The following is a 19,653-nucleotide window of genomic DNA, read 5'->3' on the forward strand; positions in this document are numbered from 1 at the left end:
CTGGAATTCCGTCTTAAGACATTCCATTGCAAAAATCTTCCCTTTTCAATACTGCCACACCCTCTTCTACCCAAGAAAGTCACTCCTCTTGTTAAAAGAGAAGTTGAAAAGGAAGCCATCCTCTGCTGCTCCAGAGACGAAGGGGGCATCTACTCTTTGGAACTAGTGCAGTTTGACACCACTATTTGCCATGGCTCAATGCTTTGGAGTCATGGGAACTGTTGTTTTACAAGGTGTTTCTCCTTCTCTTCCAAAGAGTGTGCAATCCCCCAACAGGCAACCCCTCTTGCCCACTCCACTTTGCACAGTAATTGCTGCCTGAGGCAACTGCCCCACTCTCACTAAGAATAAAACCATCCAGTCTACATAGTGAACCCCAAACACAGCATTGCCCAAACACGAATGCAGGAACATGAAAGGCACTGCAGACTAACTCAACCAGAGAAGTCAGCCATAGCAGAGCACTTGATGAACCAACCTGGACACAGTATATTATTTGAGAACATAGAAATGCTGGACCACTCTGACAACCACCATGTCAGACTACACAGAGAAGCCATTGAAATCCACAAGCATGCAGATAATTTCAACAGGCAGGAGGAGACCATGAAAATGAACAAAATCTGGCTACCAGTATTTAAAAAACTCTAAAATCTGGACAGTAAATAGAGAACAACACTCAGAAGACAGGGGAATTCCAGATAAGAAACAATCAGCACATCCCAACAAAGGATGCCCCAGGCAGGAAGCAGCCAGGATTTGAAGTTGCAAGACTATTTAATGCTAATCAAGCTGGCGAATTGCAACATTCACACTTTGCTGAAACAGACAAGAGTTCTTTCTTCCACCCTGGATGTTTCTGGAACATGGCCATACAGCCCCAAGAAAACTCACAGCAACCCCAAACCATCCCTGTTTGCATAAGACTTTTCTTATTTGTTGTGCCTACACTTCATTGTTAGCTATCACAGCAAAGATAAATAATGTTGTTCTTGCTATTCTGCTGCTGCTGTTGTTGTAAACTAATTGTGTTGTTGGTATTGCTGCAATTTGGGGGGGGGGCGGGTTTGAGAGGCAAAAATGAAAGAGAGACCTATGCTCATGGCTGTGCACACAGAATCCTAGAGTTGGAAGAGAACCCAAGGGCCATTCGGTCCAACCCCATTCTATCATAATCAAAACACTCCCGACAGATGGCCATCCAGACTCTGCTTAAAAGCCTCCAGAGAAAAAGATTCACCTCTCCCAGGCATAGTCAACTGCTGAACAGCTCCTACCATCAGGAAGTTCTTCCTAATGCTTAGGTGGATCCCCTGCCCCCCACTTGCTCTGTGTCTTAGTCTCCAGAGTAGCAGAAAGCAAGCTTCTCTCCCCCTGCCCCCTGCTTCAAGGTGATGTCTTTTGTATATCTAATCATGGCTCTCATGTTTCCTCTAAACCTTCTCTTCTCCAAGCTAAATGTACCCAGCTCCCTCAGCCACTCCTAGGAACTTGGCTTCCAAACCTTTGATTATTTTGGTTGATGAGTTCTAGCTTGTCAATTTAACTTTTGGGTTATGGTAGAAAGGGTTTGGCTTGGCTTTTTTGAGAGCCAAGGACTCAAGGAGACCAGGGTTTGAATTCCTATTTAGCCATGGAAACCCACTGGATGACACTTGAAGCCTCAGAGGCAGGCAGAGGCAAACCTCCTCTAAACAAATCTTGCCAAGGAAACTAAGGCTTGCCATAAATCAGAAAGACTTGAAGGCAGACAAAAGCAGCGCCCAGGCTCTTCAGGTTGGGAAACAGCCTCAGAAAACCTTCAGAAGAGGCACAAGTGGAAAGAAAAACTTTGTGGCAGAAACGGTTGCTACAGCTCCATGTTAGTTTAGTGATGTATCTGCTCCAGATTATGATTTGAACTTATTTATTATTTATTTATTTACAGTATTTATATTCTGCCCTTCTCACCCTGAAGGGGACTCAGGGCGGATCACATTATACACACATAGGGCAAACATTCAATGCCCATAAACACATCAAACAGAGACCAAGACAGACAGACGCAGAGGCAATTTAACTTTCTCCTTCGATTCTGGCCACAGGGGGGAGCAGCTGCTTCATCATCCACTCTGACGGCACTTCCTCATTCCAGGTCGTAAATTAGTTAAACTTGCCTCCCCACTTTTATAAGTGGTACCTTATTTCCTACTTGATAGATGCAACTATCTTTCGGGTTGCTAGGTCAGTAACGAGTAGGGGCTATTTTTTTTTAATTTTTAATTGACGGGTGCTCACCCTGCCATGGGCTGGCCTTGAACTCATGACCTCATGGTCAGAGTGATTTATTGCAGCTGCTCAACAGCCTGCGCCACAGCCTGGCCCCTGGTTTCTGTAAAGTCAATATTCACTTGGGTGTAGTTCCAAGACTCTAAAAGACCAAACTATATAAACGCTCAAGTCCCATTATACAATGATGTAGTAAATGGTGTTTCTTATAACATGGCAAAATAAAGGCTTTTTTCTGGAGTTTTAACAAATATTTCCAAGCCATGAACAGTGGAATCTCTTGATGCAGAATCCATCAATACAGCAGGATGACTGTATATATCTTATATATAGATTAATCCTCTAATCTGGCATGTTGCCCTCAAGTATTTAACTGAACTTTCACTTGCAACATGCTTCTGCTTTGCTTGGGGTGCTGTTTTGCCTCCAGCAGTAAAACAGCTTGCAGAGCCTTGGCTCAGGGCCCTTCTACACAGTGCCTAAAACCCAGATTAATCTGGAGTAAACTGATATTTCCCAGTTTACTCCAGATTAATTTGATATCTCAACAGATCTGGACCTTAATGAAAGGGGATTGATTCCTGGGACAGTGTTCTGTAATTCCAGGGGTCAATCCACACAGTGATCCTTATTCTTCAGGCTCCTTGCGCCCAAAGGAGTGGGATGGTTCCCTCACAATTTCTTCCCAGCCCCCTATTTAACCCTCCAGGAGCTTTCAAAGGAGGGGTTTAAGCATGCAGCCAAGCCCTTTGGGGAAGTTTTTTGGGGAAAATGTGGGGCTAGGGGCTGGCTCTGCACCCTTCTGGGTCAACCTCTGGTTATAGTCACACACACATTCACACACACACAAGGAAAGCCTGGAGTTTGGGATAGGTGTGTGGATTAAATCCCAGGTTATTAAATATAATATCTCAGTTCCTCCCGGGATTTTCCCATGTCTGAAAGGGCCCTCAGCTTTCTTTTCTCCAAGATAAACCTATGCAGTTCCCTAAGCTGTTCTTCATAAGCCTTTGTGTGTAATTGCTTTATAATCTTGTGATAGCTTACGACAATTACAAAGAGCAATTTAAGAGAGGCAGTACTTGCCCGAAGGCTGAGACTCTAAGAAGACTGACAAGAAGGAAGTAAGAGCTGATTGATTTATAATTACGGCAGTCATGAAATTGTTATTTCTCACATGAACTTGAAGGAACGTTTTTCATTCATTGAATCAAATCTTCCTCAACATGATGCCTTCTGGGCTTTTGGATGACAGCTTCTATCATCTCTTTGCTATCATCTGACACAATTGTAACATAACTCATCTGAAGTGCTCCAGGATGGGGAAATTAGCATTATTTATACTCCACTTTTCTTTTACCATGGGACTTAAGGCAGGATAAACATGAGGTTCCAATATAGTTCTCAGTTCAGCTATAGACAAGACGAACTTATATTTAGTTTGAACAATGTATCTGCATCATGTTCCCAAGAACTTTCAAGGATATTTTTTTTAAAAATTGCAAGATTGTTTCCACAAAATTTGGTTAAAGGACAAATGAATATGGTTGCTAAGTTAGTGCAGAGCTGGCACTGCCCTAAAAAGAGTGAAAGGGGATGTGTGTTAGAGATTCCTCTTCTTCAGAAGAGGAAGGGGAGCAGGAAAGTGTTCATGAATCTGAGGGTGAGTTGGAATCTGAGGAGGAGATATTGCAAGTACCCACATTTCAGGAGAGGCGAAAGGAAACAGAGCAGAGATGTCGTTCAGCTAGAATAGCTGCCAGAAATGCAGCTGGGTAATTAAGAACTGCCCTAGCAGCTGGGAGGGAACTCAGGGTTATAAAGTGGAAGCAGATGCAGCCAGCTCTTGCTGGTAACAAACTGACTCTTCGCTCCCCTTGTGCCTGCTTCAAGTCTGCATGTGGGAAACTGCTCCTAAGGATTTATTGCTGTTTCTTTGTCTGAAGTAAGACTGCTATTTGATTTGAGAATTTAACAGAGACTAAGAACTGTGTTTACCTTAAGACTTCCTTGCTTCCTTTTGCATTATTCCACTGAGTATGCTGTACTTTATGTTTTGCTGAAGTAAAGCAGTTTTCGTTTACTTACCACAGTGTTTTAAGGCTGTTCTTGAAAGACAAAACAGGACAATGTGGTATGTGTATGTGAGCTCACTTGTTAGACTCTGTGCAGCTCTGCAAAGGGACATCAACTCTCAGTAAGGGTCTTCGCTAAGGCCCCATCTACAACGCAATATAAAATCCAGATTATCTGCATTGAACTGGATTATATGGCAGTGTAGACTCATATAATCCAGTTCAAAGCAGATAATCTGGATTTTCTGATTTGATAATTTGAACTATTTGGTAATGTAGATCCAGCCTAAGACCCCTTCCACACTTCCCCTATATTCCAGTATATGATCCCAGATTACCTTTTTATCCCAGATTATTTGGCAATGTAGACTCATTGCAGATTCAAAGTTCAGATAATCTGGGATTGGATCCTGGGATATAGGGTGGTGTAGAAGGGACCTAAGGGCCCTTCCACACAGCCCTATATCCCAGAATATCAAGGCAATAAAAATCACATTATCTGCTTTGAACTGGAATATATGGCAGTGTGGACTCAGATACTCCAGTTCAAAGCAGATATTGTGGGATTTTCTGCCTTGATATTCTGGGATATAGGGCTGTGTGGAAGGGCCCTAAGTCTCAGGTTTTGGCCTGGAGACCTAATGGTCTGAGTTATTCCTGACCTGGCAGCCCTAACCAGAATTGGCTGCTGATCAAAGGAAGGCTTTATTTATTTGGTGCCATTTCTGTACACTGAACTGATAAAAGAAAAACAAAACAGTTTCCAGCCCTCGGGTTTACAATCTCATGATGACACGATACAAAAGAAAAAGTGTGGGAGAAGACAACATCCAGAAAATCCTTTTTCTTCCCTCCTTCTAAGGCCAGGGCAATAGCAGTTGGGATAAAGGGATAGTCTTTCATCTGCTTCTGAGTAGTATATCCAGGCAAGGCATGATGAAGCTGAGCCTGCCTTTTCTTCTCTCCTTCCGAGGTCAGGGCAATGGCAGATGGAATCGAGAAAGGGACTTTCATCTCTTTCTAGGCCAAGGCATGATGGAGTGTGCCTCTTGTCTCTTTCCACAACCCGTTAATCAGAACCTCTAATTAAAAGTGGATATTGGTGGTGGTGGTCTTGCCTTCAAGTTGTTTTTGACTTGTGGCGACCCTAAGACAAAAGTTGCCATGGAGTTTTTTTTGGCAAAATTTGTTCAGAAGGGGTTTGGTTTTTGTCTTCTGCTGAGATAAGAGCAGAATATTCTCTCACTGTAAGAGAGAATATAATTTGTTGAACTGATGGCACATGAGCAAAGCCAGACAGCAACGAGTCCTCCCTAATGAAGGGAATTATAGACAGGGTGGAGGGGAAATGAAATTTTAAATCGCCTGGGTATTTAATGATATGTTTTTGCGAGTTTTGGTGCCTTGTGGGTTGGAAACCTCTCCAAGTACAGTACTATTATTATTTGTGGGTTTTCCCTAGCACCAAGCCATACTGAAGAAATGCAAGCAGCAGATGAGTAAACCCAGCCACACAGATGTTTATACATTAAGTGGCACATAATTTTACAGATGGTATTTTGAATACTATATGTCCTACAGCAGGAAAAAAAACCCTTCATCATGGCTTTACTTTTAATTTGCTTATGTATCTGCTTCTTAGTACGCAGTAGGATTTTTATGCGTATTGTTCATGGGTTTTAAATTACCCTTTTTCCTGGAACTTATAAAAAAACATCTCTCTCTTTTTTGGATCAACTGCTAAAATCCCTTTCCATCAGCATGTACCTACCTCATTAGATCATACTGTCTTAAAGATTTGAGGAGTGCAAAAAATAACTTTTTTCCTGAACCCTGGCTCTAGAATGTTAAATAATATTTGTTTCCAGAGAGATATAACATGCCTTAAACCAAGTTTGGAAAAGCAAGTTTATAGATTCAAATATTTGGGACGTAATATTTAGAATGTTATGGGTAAGGATGGGTAGATTTCCATGGGGTTTTTTTTTATCATGTCAGAAGCGACTTGCGAACATACTGTAAGTTGCTTTGGGTGTGAGAGAATTGGCTGTCTACATAGACGTTGCCCAGGGGATGCCCAGATGTGTTAACATCCTGCTGGGAGGCTTTTCACATGTACCCACAAGCTAGAACTGACAGACGAGAGCTCACCCCATCTTGTGGATTCAAACCGCAACCTTCAGGTCAGCAACCTAACCTTCACATCAGCAGTCCAGCCAGCACAGGAGTTTAACCTATTGTGTCACCACGGCTCGAATGTCCTTAATGTCCCATAAAAAACATCCTATGAGAATTTTTATACACACATACAAATTATTTGTTGTTGTTGTTGTTGTTGTTTAATTATATAGTGCCATTGGTGTACATGGTAGTTTACAATTAAAACAACTTTAGACAGTGAAATCAGTCAAAAGTCTGCCTTCTAAAATACAGTATGTGTGTGTATGGGTGTATAGATGGTTGGGTTTTTTTTTCATGTCAGGAGTGACTTGAGAAACTGCAAATCGCTTCTGGTGTGAGAGAATTGGCCGTCTGTAAGGACGTTGCCCAGGGGATGCCCAAATGTTTTGATGTTTTTTACCATCCTTGTGGAAGGTTTCTCTCATGTTGATGCCAGGAGTGGGTCCCCGCATGGGGAGCTGGAGCTGACAGAGGGAGCTCATCTGCGCTCTCCCCAGATTCGAACTGGCAACCTTCAGATTAACAACCCAACCTTCAGGTTAGCAGTCCTGCCAGCACAAGGATTTAACCCATTGTGTCACTGGGGGCTCCAACGGATGGATGGATGGATGAATGGGATATATATTCACACACACATAAACAGAAAGAATGAAGGAGTAATGCAAATATCAAACAATACAAAACAATTGTAAAACAAATTACAAAAAGATAAAATAAATCTCAATGGCAAATAGGTATGGGATTTGTACTGTGTTTATCTTTAATTTAAACAGGGTTGGATAAGCTCTTCTTACAGAAGCCATCAAATCAAGTTAGAGAGGATATAAATTAACTCACTCCGCTACCTGCTTCAAGGGCACATCGAAACGGAAGGACAAACTGTACTTGCAAATAGAAAACATACATTTTTCTGAGGCCTTGGGAAACATCCTGTTTTTCATGAAGGACTGTGGTTTTGGAGCTGAGCTATTTTTCCAGGCTGGCCATTTCTTTTTCAGTATGTGCTTTTTTTATTATTTCTTTCCCCAAACCTCTGGCTGCTTTCTCTCCTGGCTCCAGAGAAAGCCTCTGTCTTGTTTTGTTCCTGAGAGCAGAAACTTTAAATATTTGCTTCTTACCACAACCCCACCTCGGGTGTTTGTCTTTCTGTCGGTGACACCAAACCAGTCATGATTAGGATTAAGGGGTCTTCCTTTGCTAATCCCTTTTCTTTCACACCCTCTGGGCAGATTTGTTTGCTCATCCCTAATCCAAACCAGTTTGTGAAGAAATACAAGGTGTGAGTGAATTTGACTTTGTGGTACTTCAGGGGAAAAGACTAGGATAGTAAAGAAAACAACAAGGTTGATTCATCTATTGAGAGAATTGCTGTTGTTTCTTAGGTTAGATCTACACTGCCATATAAAATCCAGATTATCTGCTTTGAACTGGATTATATAGCAGTGTAGACTCAGTTCAATGTGGATTATCTGCTTTAATAGTTTGGATTCTATGGCAGTGTAGAAGGGGCCTTATTTAGCTCAGTTTCTCTATTCATGCTTATTAAGAGCATGTAGACTTCCAGCATCCTGAAGTTGCATTGGGAACAAATCCATCTGGAAGACACATTGGAAAAGGCTTCAGGGGGGAAAAAAACAAAAAACAAATAAATCAGAGCATCATCACATGAAAACCAGTCATTGAAAAAAATGTTTTTTGGAACTGTTACTTTGGGGAAAATTTTAAAAAGTTTTCTTGATGTGCAGAATGTAGTTCAAATTAGAATATTGTACAACCTTGGTCAATGGTATGGAATTAAAACAAAGTCACCCAAACAATAGATAATTAAGAAGCCTGTTAAACATGTACATTTTCTAGGGTATTTGTAGTGGTTTTTAGTGCTGGCTTTATAGATCTCTAGAAGCCAAGAAATGGCAAAATGTGGAGGTGGTTGGTACTGGTTAAATGGAGTTGAAGAGAAGAGGCGATTTGATGCCTCTATGCATCACCATAAGATGAGAAAGCAGAAGAGGACTCAGACTCAGACCTGCATAAAATTTGCATATTCAGTCAGCTCCCCTCACTTGCAGGTTTAACTTTTGTGGATTTGAATATTCATGGATTTGATTACTATTTCTCTAGGAATCCTACAATCTTCTCTAGTGTAATTCTATAGTCAAATTCTGATGCAATGTCTAATGGAAGTTGCCTGTAGGCCTTTGTAGGTCCTACAGAGCAATTCAGCAGAAGTTGGCCATAGAGTCACATTGAAGGACCTAGATATTCCTGGAGAGGTGTAGAATAATAGAATTCTAGATTTGGAAGAGACCACAAGGGCCACCCATTCCAATTCCATTTGACTATGCAGGAAAATGAAGCCCCTGGTGCTGCAGTGGGTTACACCGCTGAGCTGCTGAACTTGCTGACCAAAAGGTTGGTGCTTCGAATCCAGGGAGTGGGATGAGCTCCCACTGTTAGCCCCAGCTTCTGCCAACCTAACAGTTTTAAAACATGCAAAGGTGAGTATATCAATAGGTACCACTGCGGCAGGAAGGTAACAGCACTCCATGCAATTATGCTGGCCACATGACCAAGGAGGCATCTACAGAAACGCTGGCTCTTTGGCTTAGAAATGAAGATGAGCACCAACCGCCAGACTAGACTTACATAATTTCAAGGGAACACCTTTACCTTTATGCAGGAAAATACAATCAAAGCACTCCCGACAGATGGCCATCCAGCCTCTGCATTAAAAACTCCAGAGAAGGAGACTCTACCACATTCCCAGGCAGTTTGTACCATTGCTGAACAGCTCTTACTGTCAGGAAGTTCTCCTAATGTTTAGGTGGAATCACTTTTCCTGCAATGTGAATCCATTATTCCATGTCCTAGTCTGTAGAAATGCAGAAAACAAGGTTTTGTTTTTTGGAGGGTGTGGTCCACTTTCACGATGGTCCTGTACTAATATAGAGCTTCAGGTGCCAATTTGAAATAGAAATACAACCTAAGTATCCTAAAGGCACCACATCCTGTTTGATCTTGGAATCTAAACAGAGTCAGATAGATGATATTTCAGAGGAAGGAAGTGACAAAACCACCTCTGACTATTCATTGCCTAAGAAAACGAGATGAAATTCATGGGGTTGCTATAAATCAATAAGTGACCTCAAGGTACATACCTGAACATAGTTCATTGAGGTCTTTGCTTTAAGCAATGCCTACTTGGTGGCCCAACCATCACTGTTTCCCCCTCCACTTTTCCTTCCCATCCCCTTGACCCACCTTTCCTAAACTAATAAAGCAAATAAATATCCCTTGTAGGCAAACAGCTGTTGTAAAATTAGTTTGTCTGGAAGCAAGACTTACAATTAAATCTCAACTCCCAAAACAGGCAGGCCTAGACAGCTGAAACAATTACGCTTAAAGGTCTTTGCTTCACCCTGCCTCTTGCTACATCACCTTCTAAGCCCACAGGCAGCCGCAGTGGAATTTAAGTGATGTGGTTTTCAATCACACATGGGCACATTTTGCTGAGTTTTCAAATGCTACATAACAGCATTCAAAAGACAAGCTTAATTCCAACTGAATATGGGTTCAATAATTCAAGCCATTCTCTCAGGAAGCTGGGGAATTATAGGGTTTTGTATGTTTATGTAGAGTTGAAGGATTTCAAAAGAATCTCTTGGTTCTTTAGACTTTGGCCCCTTCTACACTGCCATATAAAATCCAAATTATTGGCTCTGAACTGGATTATATGGCAGTTTAGACTCATAAAATCCAGTTCAAAGCAGATAATGTGTATTATCTATCTGATAATTTGGATTATATAGCAATGTAGAAGGGGGCTAAGCATGCCTATACATTTGCTGGGATTAGGAGCACAGGTCCCCCCATGAAAGTTAAAATCCACAACTAAAGGAATTACTGCTTTTCTTAGCCAAGGGAACATCATGCTAAGAATATGTGAGTCTTCCAGAACAAGTTTATAGTCAACCTATGCTAGATATATATACAGAGATTTTTATTTGGGAGCTATTTTTTGAGTTGATTTTCTGCTGTGTCCTATCCTGACTGATTTCTAATAATGACAAAATTAATTATCTCATTCAAAAAATCACACAATGGCTATTTCTCCTCTTTTGTAATACAGTAGAGTCTTGCTTATCCAACGTAAACAGGCCGGCAGAATGTTGGATAAGTGAATATGTTGGCTAATAAGAAGAGATTAAAGAAAAGCCTATTAAACATCAAATTAGGTTATGATTTTACAAATTAAGCACCAAAACATTATGTTATACAACAAATTTGACAGAAAAAGTAGTTCAATACACAGTAATGCTATGTAGTAATTGCTGCATTTACTAATTTAGCACCAAAATATCATGATGTATTGAAAACATTGACTACAAAAATGCATTGGATAATCCAGAACTTTGGATAAGTGAGTGTTGGATAAGTGAGACTCTACTGTAATGACAAAATTAACTATCTCATTCAGAAAAAATCACACAATGGCTATTTCTCCTCTTTTGTAATACTCTTATTGTATCTTTTCCTCCAACTGTACCAATTAATCTGTCATCCCACTTTTTCAGTAGCTTTTAAAATGTCTCAGTTTCTCTCTTCTTCTCTCCCCCCATTGTCCTTGACTTATTTCAGCTGTGAAAGTCCAGAAATGGATTTACTTTCTCTTCCAATTTCCCGCTTTATGCTTCACTTAATTCATTTGCTGAAAACTGACATCAAAGTGAAAAAGTAGTTTGCATTGAAGGACTCTTCCAAACAGCTGTATAAAATCCACATTGAACTGGATTATATGGCAGTATGGACTCAGATAATCCAGTTCAAAGCATATATTGTGGATCATCTGCCTTGATATTCTGGGTTATATGGCTTTGTGGAAACTCCAAGTAACTCAATAAGGAGAGAAAAGGAAGGGGTGGAGTCTTGCCCTTTCCTGCAGGCTTTGACAAAAGCAAACTGCTGCATTTGTTCCTAGATTGTGTGTCATTCTACACTGATCACCCTTCCACACAGCCATATAACCCAGAATATCAAGGCAGAAAATCCCACAATATCTGCTTTGTACTGAGGTATATGAGTCCACACTGCCATGTATTCCAGCAGAAAATATGGGATTTTATTCAGCTGCGTGGAAGGAGCCCCAGTTTTGAACTGTGAAATGTTGGAGGGTGCATTATATGCATACCAAATATGTCTGTTAATGTGCTACAAAAAATTCTGTTATTATAAGATGTTCACTTGTATGAAAATATGGGAGGTCACGGAATGTTCTGAAAATAATGGAAGAGATTTGTGTGCTGTTGTGAAGAAAGAGAGATGACATTAGGCTGAAGTCTAGGTGTATTAGCTACCATGTATGTGTGCTAGGTATTTGTCTCCACTTAAGCTGTTCTTGGGAAATATTACAAAGAACAGTTAATCTCCTTTGCTACCATCTCACTCAAAGGAAACCAAACAAAGTGGAGTTTCTCCTAGTGGTAACTGTCATTTCTTAGATGGAAATGTGCAGGGAGTGTCCAGCAGTCATACACTATAGCAGATGCCAAAGCACGCTTCCACATGCTCAATGTATGAGTGAATTGGGGCCAATTCCTGTTCAATTCAAAACAATTTAGGTGCCATGGAGAGGACAAGATGAGCCCTGGCAACAACTGGTCCCTTAGCAGATAAAAAGGTATGTCCTACCATAATGGGAGGCAAATCACAGCCCGTGAGCCTCACATGAACCTTAAAGACTGCTCAGAATGGCTCAGATTTTTGCAAATGTAATTTATGTTCTATTTTTTAAGGTATGAAGTAAACAGGAAGTGATTTTTGGTCACGTCCTATTGTTTAATAAAGGCTGCTTCTGGACTTAAAATAATGATGTCCCTAAGAGGGTGTGAGGGGTGCAGACCTCACTGGATGACTGTCAGAGGTGGGGTGACACCAAAGTGATTGTCTCCAAAACTTTGATGCAATACTTCAACAGAAATTTATTATTTTTAATAAAAACATCTGTGTGCTTAGAAATAAATATTACAAAAACATTTTTTGTGAGCCTTAGCCTTAACTTTAGGTGATCCCTCATTGTCTGAGTATGATGGCCTTCCAAGTATAGTGTCCTGGCGGTGGGTACATAGGTGACTGTAGAGCCCTATTCTTGACCCGCATGTTCTTCCACAGTGAGGACATTGGTTTCCAGGTGGAAGGTGTTCCTGGTTAGTGTTGGCTTGATGTGCCTTCCTCTTTGCATGTTTCTCCCTTTCACCCTCCATTTGTGCCTCTTCAAATTCCAAAGCACTGTTGGTCACAGCTGACCTCCAGTTAGAGCGCTCAAGGGCCAAGGTTTCCCAGTTCTTGGTGTCACACATTTATAAGTCTATATCCTGTACTGATATACCTACAAACTATATGTATGTGTACTTTTTGAAACTTCTTATGTGCATGCCTTGTGGTCAGAGCTGTCATTATTACTGAATTGCAAGGACGCTTCAAGTCATGTGATTTCATTCATCTTTATGTGCTGCAAGCATGCACTGTGGGTTTTGTTGAGTTATTTCTCCCACAGTCACTGCTTTTGTCAAGTTTTCTGATATTTTTGCTATAATATTATGTTATTGTTTGGTATTGGAGGAGATTCATGTGTTGCCAAAGTGAGTAATACCAATCATAGTGATACCATTGGGCTAAAAGAGCCCAGTGGGGCAGGAAACATGGTGAAAATGCTTCCCATTACCCCTAAAAGGCATTTGAGGGACATTTTTTCTAGTGATATGCATTTGGGGTTGCAGCTCTCCATGGTCTACTGGGGAGCTAATGTAGCTCCCTAGTCTTTCCAAAGTTGCCCACCTTGCCTTATCCAGATACTTCTTTTATCCTATAGGAATCATCTTCTATACTGTTACATAAGCTCTGTTTTACTGGATGTTTACAGTATAGTAAAAAAAAACTTTTTGACACTCTGAGCCTTCTTCAAGGAAGGGTTTGTAAAGACCAAGTATTAAGAATGAACTTCTAGCCAGTCCTGAAAGCTACAGCCCACCATCCTATCAAGACTGCTTCTGTATTGTTTACCTGATTCACTGAAAACACGTTTCATTGTATTCCTGATTTTATTTTTTTAAAGAAAACTTTCTCTTTTCCTCAGGAGCTGCTGTGCAATGCTTACATTGTGCGTTCACTGTTTTTAACATCCCATGCCACACCACAACTGTCACCTGCCAAACTGGGGAGGTATGTGCCACCATCAAAGGAGCCGCAGGTAAGTGTCTCTCTTGGTTTGGGCTGTTCATTCCCCATTCACCTCTTTTTAAAAAAGTAATTCTCTCTTCCTTTGTTCCCTACCCTATTATTTTATTCATTTTGTTAAACAGTTCAGACATTTTGCATTTAGTGGTTAAAGATTTGTGTGGAATCTTTGGATTTCTTTCCTTGTATCTTGGAAATGACTGATAAATACACTTTTATTAAACCTTCAGCATCTGGTAAGGCAGGACTTGGTTAATACGATGTATCTATATTCTAGAACTAGCTGTACCCAGCCACGCGTTGCTGTGGCCCCGTCTGGTTCAATTATAAAAAACTCAGGAAAGTTATTTCTCCCACCCTGAACCTTCCACAGATATATAAAGAGAAGTCTCCCACAGGATGCTAAAACATGTGGGTGTCCCCTGGGCAAAATCCTTGCTGACGACCAGTTCTCTCACATCAGAAGTGGCAAGGCTATTCAATGCTGATCAAGTTGGCCAATTGCTATATTTCTTGCAATAAATAAAGAACACCACTCAGAAAACTGGAATACCAGACATGAAAAAATGAGGGCAGGCTAACACCTTCCAACAAAGGATTTCCCCAGTCAGGAAGCAGCCAGGGTTTGAAGCAGCAAGGCTATTCAATGCTAATCAAGTTGGTTGCAACACTTCTTATGTATGGTAATGCTAATCAAGTTGGCCAGTTGGAACATTCACACTTGCATGTAGCAGAAAAGAGTTCTTTCTCCCACCCTGGACTTTCTGCAGATATATAAAGAGAAGCCTTCCACAGGATGGTAAAACATCCGGGTGTCACCTGGGTAACATCCTTGCTGATGGCCAAGTGTTTCATACCAGAAGCAGCTTGCAGTTTCTGAAGTCACTCCTGACACCCTTTCCGTGGCTAGGCCTCAGAGCCTTGGCCTCGCGTAACTCCTCGTGCCAAGGAGGTGGACCTAGCTTTCCCTTGCAACCCTGCCCACATTGGTTGCTAAAGTTTGGAGACTACTTGGCCATTGATTGTGTCATTGCTAAGGGGAGGAGCAGTCTGTTACGTGGTTGCTAAGGGAGGAGGGAAGTGCTTGGCCATTGCTTAGGGAAGGATCCATCTGTTAGGATGGTAGCTAAGGGAGAAGGAGACTGATTAGCAGTTGCTTTGGATATGATTTTACCTTTCGAAGGTGTGTCAGGTTTGTGAAAGTAGGCTTAAAACACATAGCAGATCAAATGCTATGTCCAAATTTCATAGCAATCGGTGGAGTAGTTTGGGAGATATGAGGTCCCTCACTGACAGACAATACATTTTTATTTATATAGATTAATTAGTGTAGTTTGGCACTACTTTCACGCCATGGCTAATACTGTGGGGTCCTGGGATCTGCCATTTTACAAGGTCTCTAATCTACCAGAAAGTGCTGGTGCCTCTACTAGATTTTATTATCAATATAGACCAATAAAATGCCATTTGAACTGCATTGAATTATATTATATGGATCTATTCTGACCATATAATGCAGTTCAAACTGCATTATTTGGCAGTGTAGATCCAGCCTCAGTTAGTTTAGCAGGGAAGAAAGCCAAAGAGGGGGCAGAATGTAGCTCTTCCCAATAGGCCTAATGTGTCTGTGCTTCCATATTGGCAACTCTTTCCATCTTGACCACACTGATGTTTCCTGACTATGTGTGTCTCAATACCAGTGTTAGACAGCAGTTCCCATCAGTATGAAAGCCAAACCAAATTGCTTCCTTGAATGACCACTTACTTTTCCTAATGGTTGTTTTCTCCCCTATAGCTGGAAAGAGCTTGATCAAGAAGAGAAACTGTGTGGCTCAGGACAAATGTAACAAGAACTCCACCGAAAGCTTCGCTGGGATTAACTACGTCACCACCTATGAGTGCTGCGACGGCGACTTCTGCAACTCAGCTGCCAGCTTGCCCTCTGCCCACCTCTCCCTGCCCATGGCTCTGGCAATGCTGGGCGCCTGGCTTGTCCGCCTCCTCTAATCCCTCTCTTTGGAAAACAAACACAAAATTAAGCCTACCAAACACTGTATCAAATACATTTCCCTCTTCCATTCTTTTTAACTTAAAGGGCCCCTTGTTAACAAATTATGGCTTATATTGTTTCTACATCTTTTAAATCAAATGAACCAACCTTGTGTGGGAAATGATACTATTGGAGGAGGAGGTAGTAATGTATTTGAAGGGAAAAAAATCATCTCATTTTAAACAATTCTCGGTTCTATCTTTTTCTTTTGGGAGGGATACACAACCCTTCAACTGCAAATTTCAATGTGCATCTCTGCCTGATTATATAGTGTAATGACATTCTTCTTGAAGTGACTATGTTACTTTAAGATAAGAGAGTTCAACCCAAATTGCATTCATTGGTTTTGGATAAGCTGGATTGGCCCAGTCAGTGGCCTCTCCAAAAGGTGTTAGAAGTCACCGGTTGGTTAAGCAGTGGCTGGTATCCACTTTCTGGCCAGTTTCAACTGGAGTTGATGTCAGCAGCCAGCAAGACTGAAGCATATGACATTTTGGGAGTCTGCTGGGTGGCAAAATGCCCCTTTTGCACAAGATTTGGAGATCAACTCTAACTTCAGGGGGCTTCACTGGGTGCCCTTTGAGGCCTTTCCAACTCTATGATTCCATGATTCACACAACTCTATCTAGCTGACATACCATTGATGATATTCTGTGTGGATGCCATGAAAATGAAATGTTGGATTCTTTATATTTCCTTTTATTCTCCACACATTCTCCCACATTCACTGGAGTTAGGGGCTCAGGACCCCTGTGGAAGTGGGGGAAACGTGAATTAAAAACTGTTATTTTTTTTTTTAAACCTAAGAGGACACCTATTATATCTAGTAATCTATAGTCTCCAACATGACTCCATTGTCTGCATCCAATAGAAGCTGGCCATGGAGTCGTAATTGAGGACCTAGAGATTCCTAGGGAGAACATTTTAATCAAATCCATGACTAATCAAATCCATAAATACCTGCATTCCATGGCAGTCTCTTTAGTTTAGGGTTCTTCAGGTGCAACAGGACATCTCTCCCTTTCATGGTTGTGTAAAAGAAGACAATTTGTTGAGTGACAATCAGCAACCACAGAAATTCTGTCTTCTGCACACTCATAAAATGTCCCTTATTTCAATTGGTAACCTTACTTTTGTCAACAGGGGTAATTTGGAGAAAAGCCTCCAGAGAGTTTGGCTTACAACTCCCATCAGCCACTAATGCCATGACTAATGAAGAAATTAAGAGATAATATAAGACAACACATTTGGAAGGCCAAATGTCCTTCAGACTCCATTTGTTTGTATTTTGTGGCATTTTCAACCCCTTAAGACTTTCTTTGTCTTTCTGCTCCTCATTACCCTGTTCTTTCGTTCATAGGCTCTTTAGAAGCTCCTTCATGGAAAGAGTATTTGCACACCCTTCCCAGGTGTCTGCCTCTGACTCACTCGAAATATGTTAACTGCTCTCTCCTTTTAGCATAGCTTTGGGCTTTGTAAATGTTTGTACTCTGCCTGCTCCTGATGACACTGATAGCAGCATGTCAATGAGGGAGGCAGGCCAAACGCTGGAGGATTTCAGAGTGTGGTTACCCAACACATTTTCAGCATTGGAAGCATGCCAGTGTCCACAAATAGAAAATCAAGCATATCAGCTGAACAGAGAACTGTAAACAGTTTTAAGCGAGTTTTCCACACTGTTGAGATTTGGATGAACATACGCCAGTAGCTTCACATTACATATTGAGACAAATACAGAAAAAGAGAATGAAACACTCAGCCTCCTACATTTGCTGGCGTTAAGAGTGCAGGACCCTTGCCAATGGGGAGAAGTGTCAAATTTAAAAAACACAATTTAAAAAACTCTAAGAACACTTCTTTAGGCATCTCCAGCAGGATTCCATGGTCAACTTCCAATGTTGATTTGGAGGACCTAGAACAGTAGTTCTCAACCTATGGGTCCCTAGATGTTTTGGCTTACAACTCCCAGAAATCCCAGCCAGTTTACCAGCAGTTCAGATTTCTGGGAGTTGAAGGCCAAAACATCTGAGGATCCACACGTTAAGAACCACTGACCTAGAGAGAACGTTTTATTCAAATCCATGGATAATCAAGCCTGCAAAAGTCAACCCCCCAACGTGTATTTTAAACCAGGAACTGGAATACTTTGCGCTCCAGATGTTTAGGATCCTTTCTCGAGATCAAGTCAATAATTGCAACCAATCTTAAGGACTTTGAGAGTTACCGTCCAAGCAACAGGACACCAAAGGTTCTTCACTTTGGAATATGAACAGTGTTATGTAGTGGCCATTTCCAGCCAGGAAAGAAACTAGGTGAGGCTCTAAACATGCAAAGACACACGTCTACATCCAGCCTGTCTTTGCTTGAAGTACATGTTGACAGGAAAACAGCTTTGTCCTTGCTGGCGGTTTAGAGAACCACACTTTGTGACTGTTCATCTTTGGAATTTGGTAGGGCCAAAAATGTCAAGCATTGCCTTAGCTGTGCTTTTGTATGTGGGCTTCTCAGGTCATCCAGGAACAGGATGGTAGACTCAATGAACTCTTGGTTTTTTTAAAATCTGAAATTGTTTTTTCTCACCTTTTGCTTCTCAAAAGGCCATTCTGTCAACAATATGTTTACTTCAAGCTAGACTAACAACCAAAGAACTGGAAACAAGTGTTCCCAAAATAACAGTAGAACACCAAGGAGTTGTCTACACCAGCAAAATAATCCAGCTGCAATTCAAAGTATTCTGCTCCAGATTCCACCCCTCATTGCATTTGCTCATAATATACTGCACTGATATTTTATTGATAGCCACACATCTACTGAAATTGATTTTGATCCAGTTTTTTTTTTCTTGTGTAGACAGCTCCAGAGAGATACTAAAATAGCATTTCGGATGATATAGAGCCACCATATCTGAACAGTATCTGTTAAGGAAACCTGGGCAGAACATAAGATTTATATCACATGTGTATGTACAACACCTTATGCTTTTTAATTATTCCAGATTTAGGTCCTTAAATGTCTTTTCTTTTTTAAACATTAGAGGTGTGGCTGACTGTTATTAATAAAACATATCCTGCTTTCTTTTTCTGTTTTCCAGAATATGTTTGTGTAAGGATTTTTTGTGTAAAGGATAAGGTGCTTCGATACTATAATTAACTATAGCAATCAGGAAAGGCAATCAGGAGAGACTGAATATCGGAATCACATGCATCCTTTGACTATCAAAATTTGAAAACTCTACTTTTTGAACTGAATATTTAAACACAAGTGTCAGTGCTCCCCGAGGAAGAGTGGAGTTTAAACACCAAAAGAGTCACTTCATAAAAGTCAACATAGCACTTTAAGACTGCAACCTTGTATCTGGAGACAGGCACCATGGAGACTCAAGTGCTCCTTAGCCTAAGAAGAAATATATAACATTGTGGTATTCTTATATAAGATTAAACATGATTCACCTCTATAGTTGGGTTTCATTTTGCCCTGTTTCTCAATCCAACATTGTTATATTTTGCAACCCACTTCAAAGATGGATGAGACTGTTCCCTAATAAATGGGCAAAGTCTTTAGTTTTCTGATTCTCTGCCTGCATATTTTGGGTTACTGTTTGCATAACAAACATCTGGAGGGAATCTATTAAACAAAGAACCTGCCTTAAAGTTACCAAATTACTGGGTACTGCTAATCCAGGCAGATGCAGAACAGCTTTGCAGTCCACAACACGGTGTTTTCTTCAGCTGGCACTCCTGAGATTGGCAGACTGCCTTGGCTGTATGCCTCCCCTTTGGCTGTTCTCTTATTTCTGAATTGAGTCCAAAAGGTTGCTGTGCCAAATAAAGTTTGACTTGATACAAA

The 19,653-nt window shown here is 41.0% G+C and overlaps 1 protein-coding gene across 1 annotated transcript in view; it reads left to right on the plus strand.

The window, feature by feature from the left end:
• Positions 1 to 19,653, plus strand: part of LOC100553536 (protein Bouncer) — a 30,169-nt gene extending 10,516 nt beyond the window's left edge. Inside the window, exons 2-3 of the mRNA XM_003228150.4 lie at positions 13,657 to 13,770; positions 15,553 to 19,653. Coding sequence (XP_003228198.1) covers positions 13,657 to 13,770; positions 15,553 to 15,764 — 326 coding nt within the window. The 3' untranslated portion in view covers positions 15,765 to 19,653. The remainder of the gene's footprint in view (positions 1 to 13,656; positions 13,771 to 15,552) is intronic.

The sequence above is a fragment of the Anolis carolinensis genome, chromosome 2 (assembly GCF_035594765.1).
Source record: "Anolis carolinensis isolate JA03-04 chromosome 2, rAnoCar3.1.pri, whole genome shotgun sequence".
Classification (NCBI taxonomy): domain Eukaryota; kingdom Metazoa; phylum Chordata; class Lepidosauria; order Squamata; family Dactyloidae; genus Anolis; species Anolis carolinensis.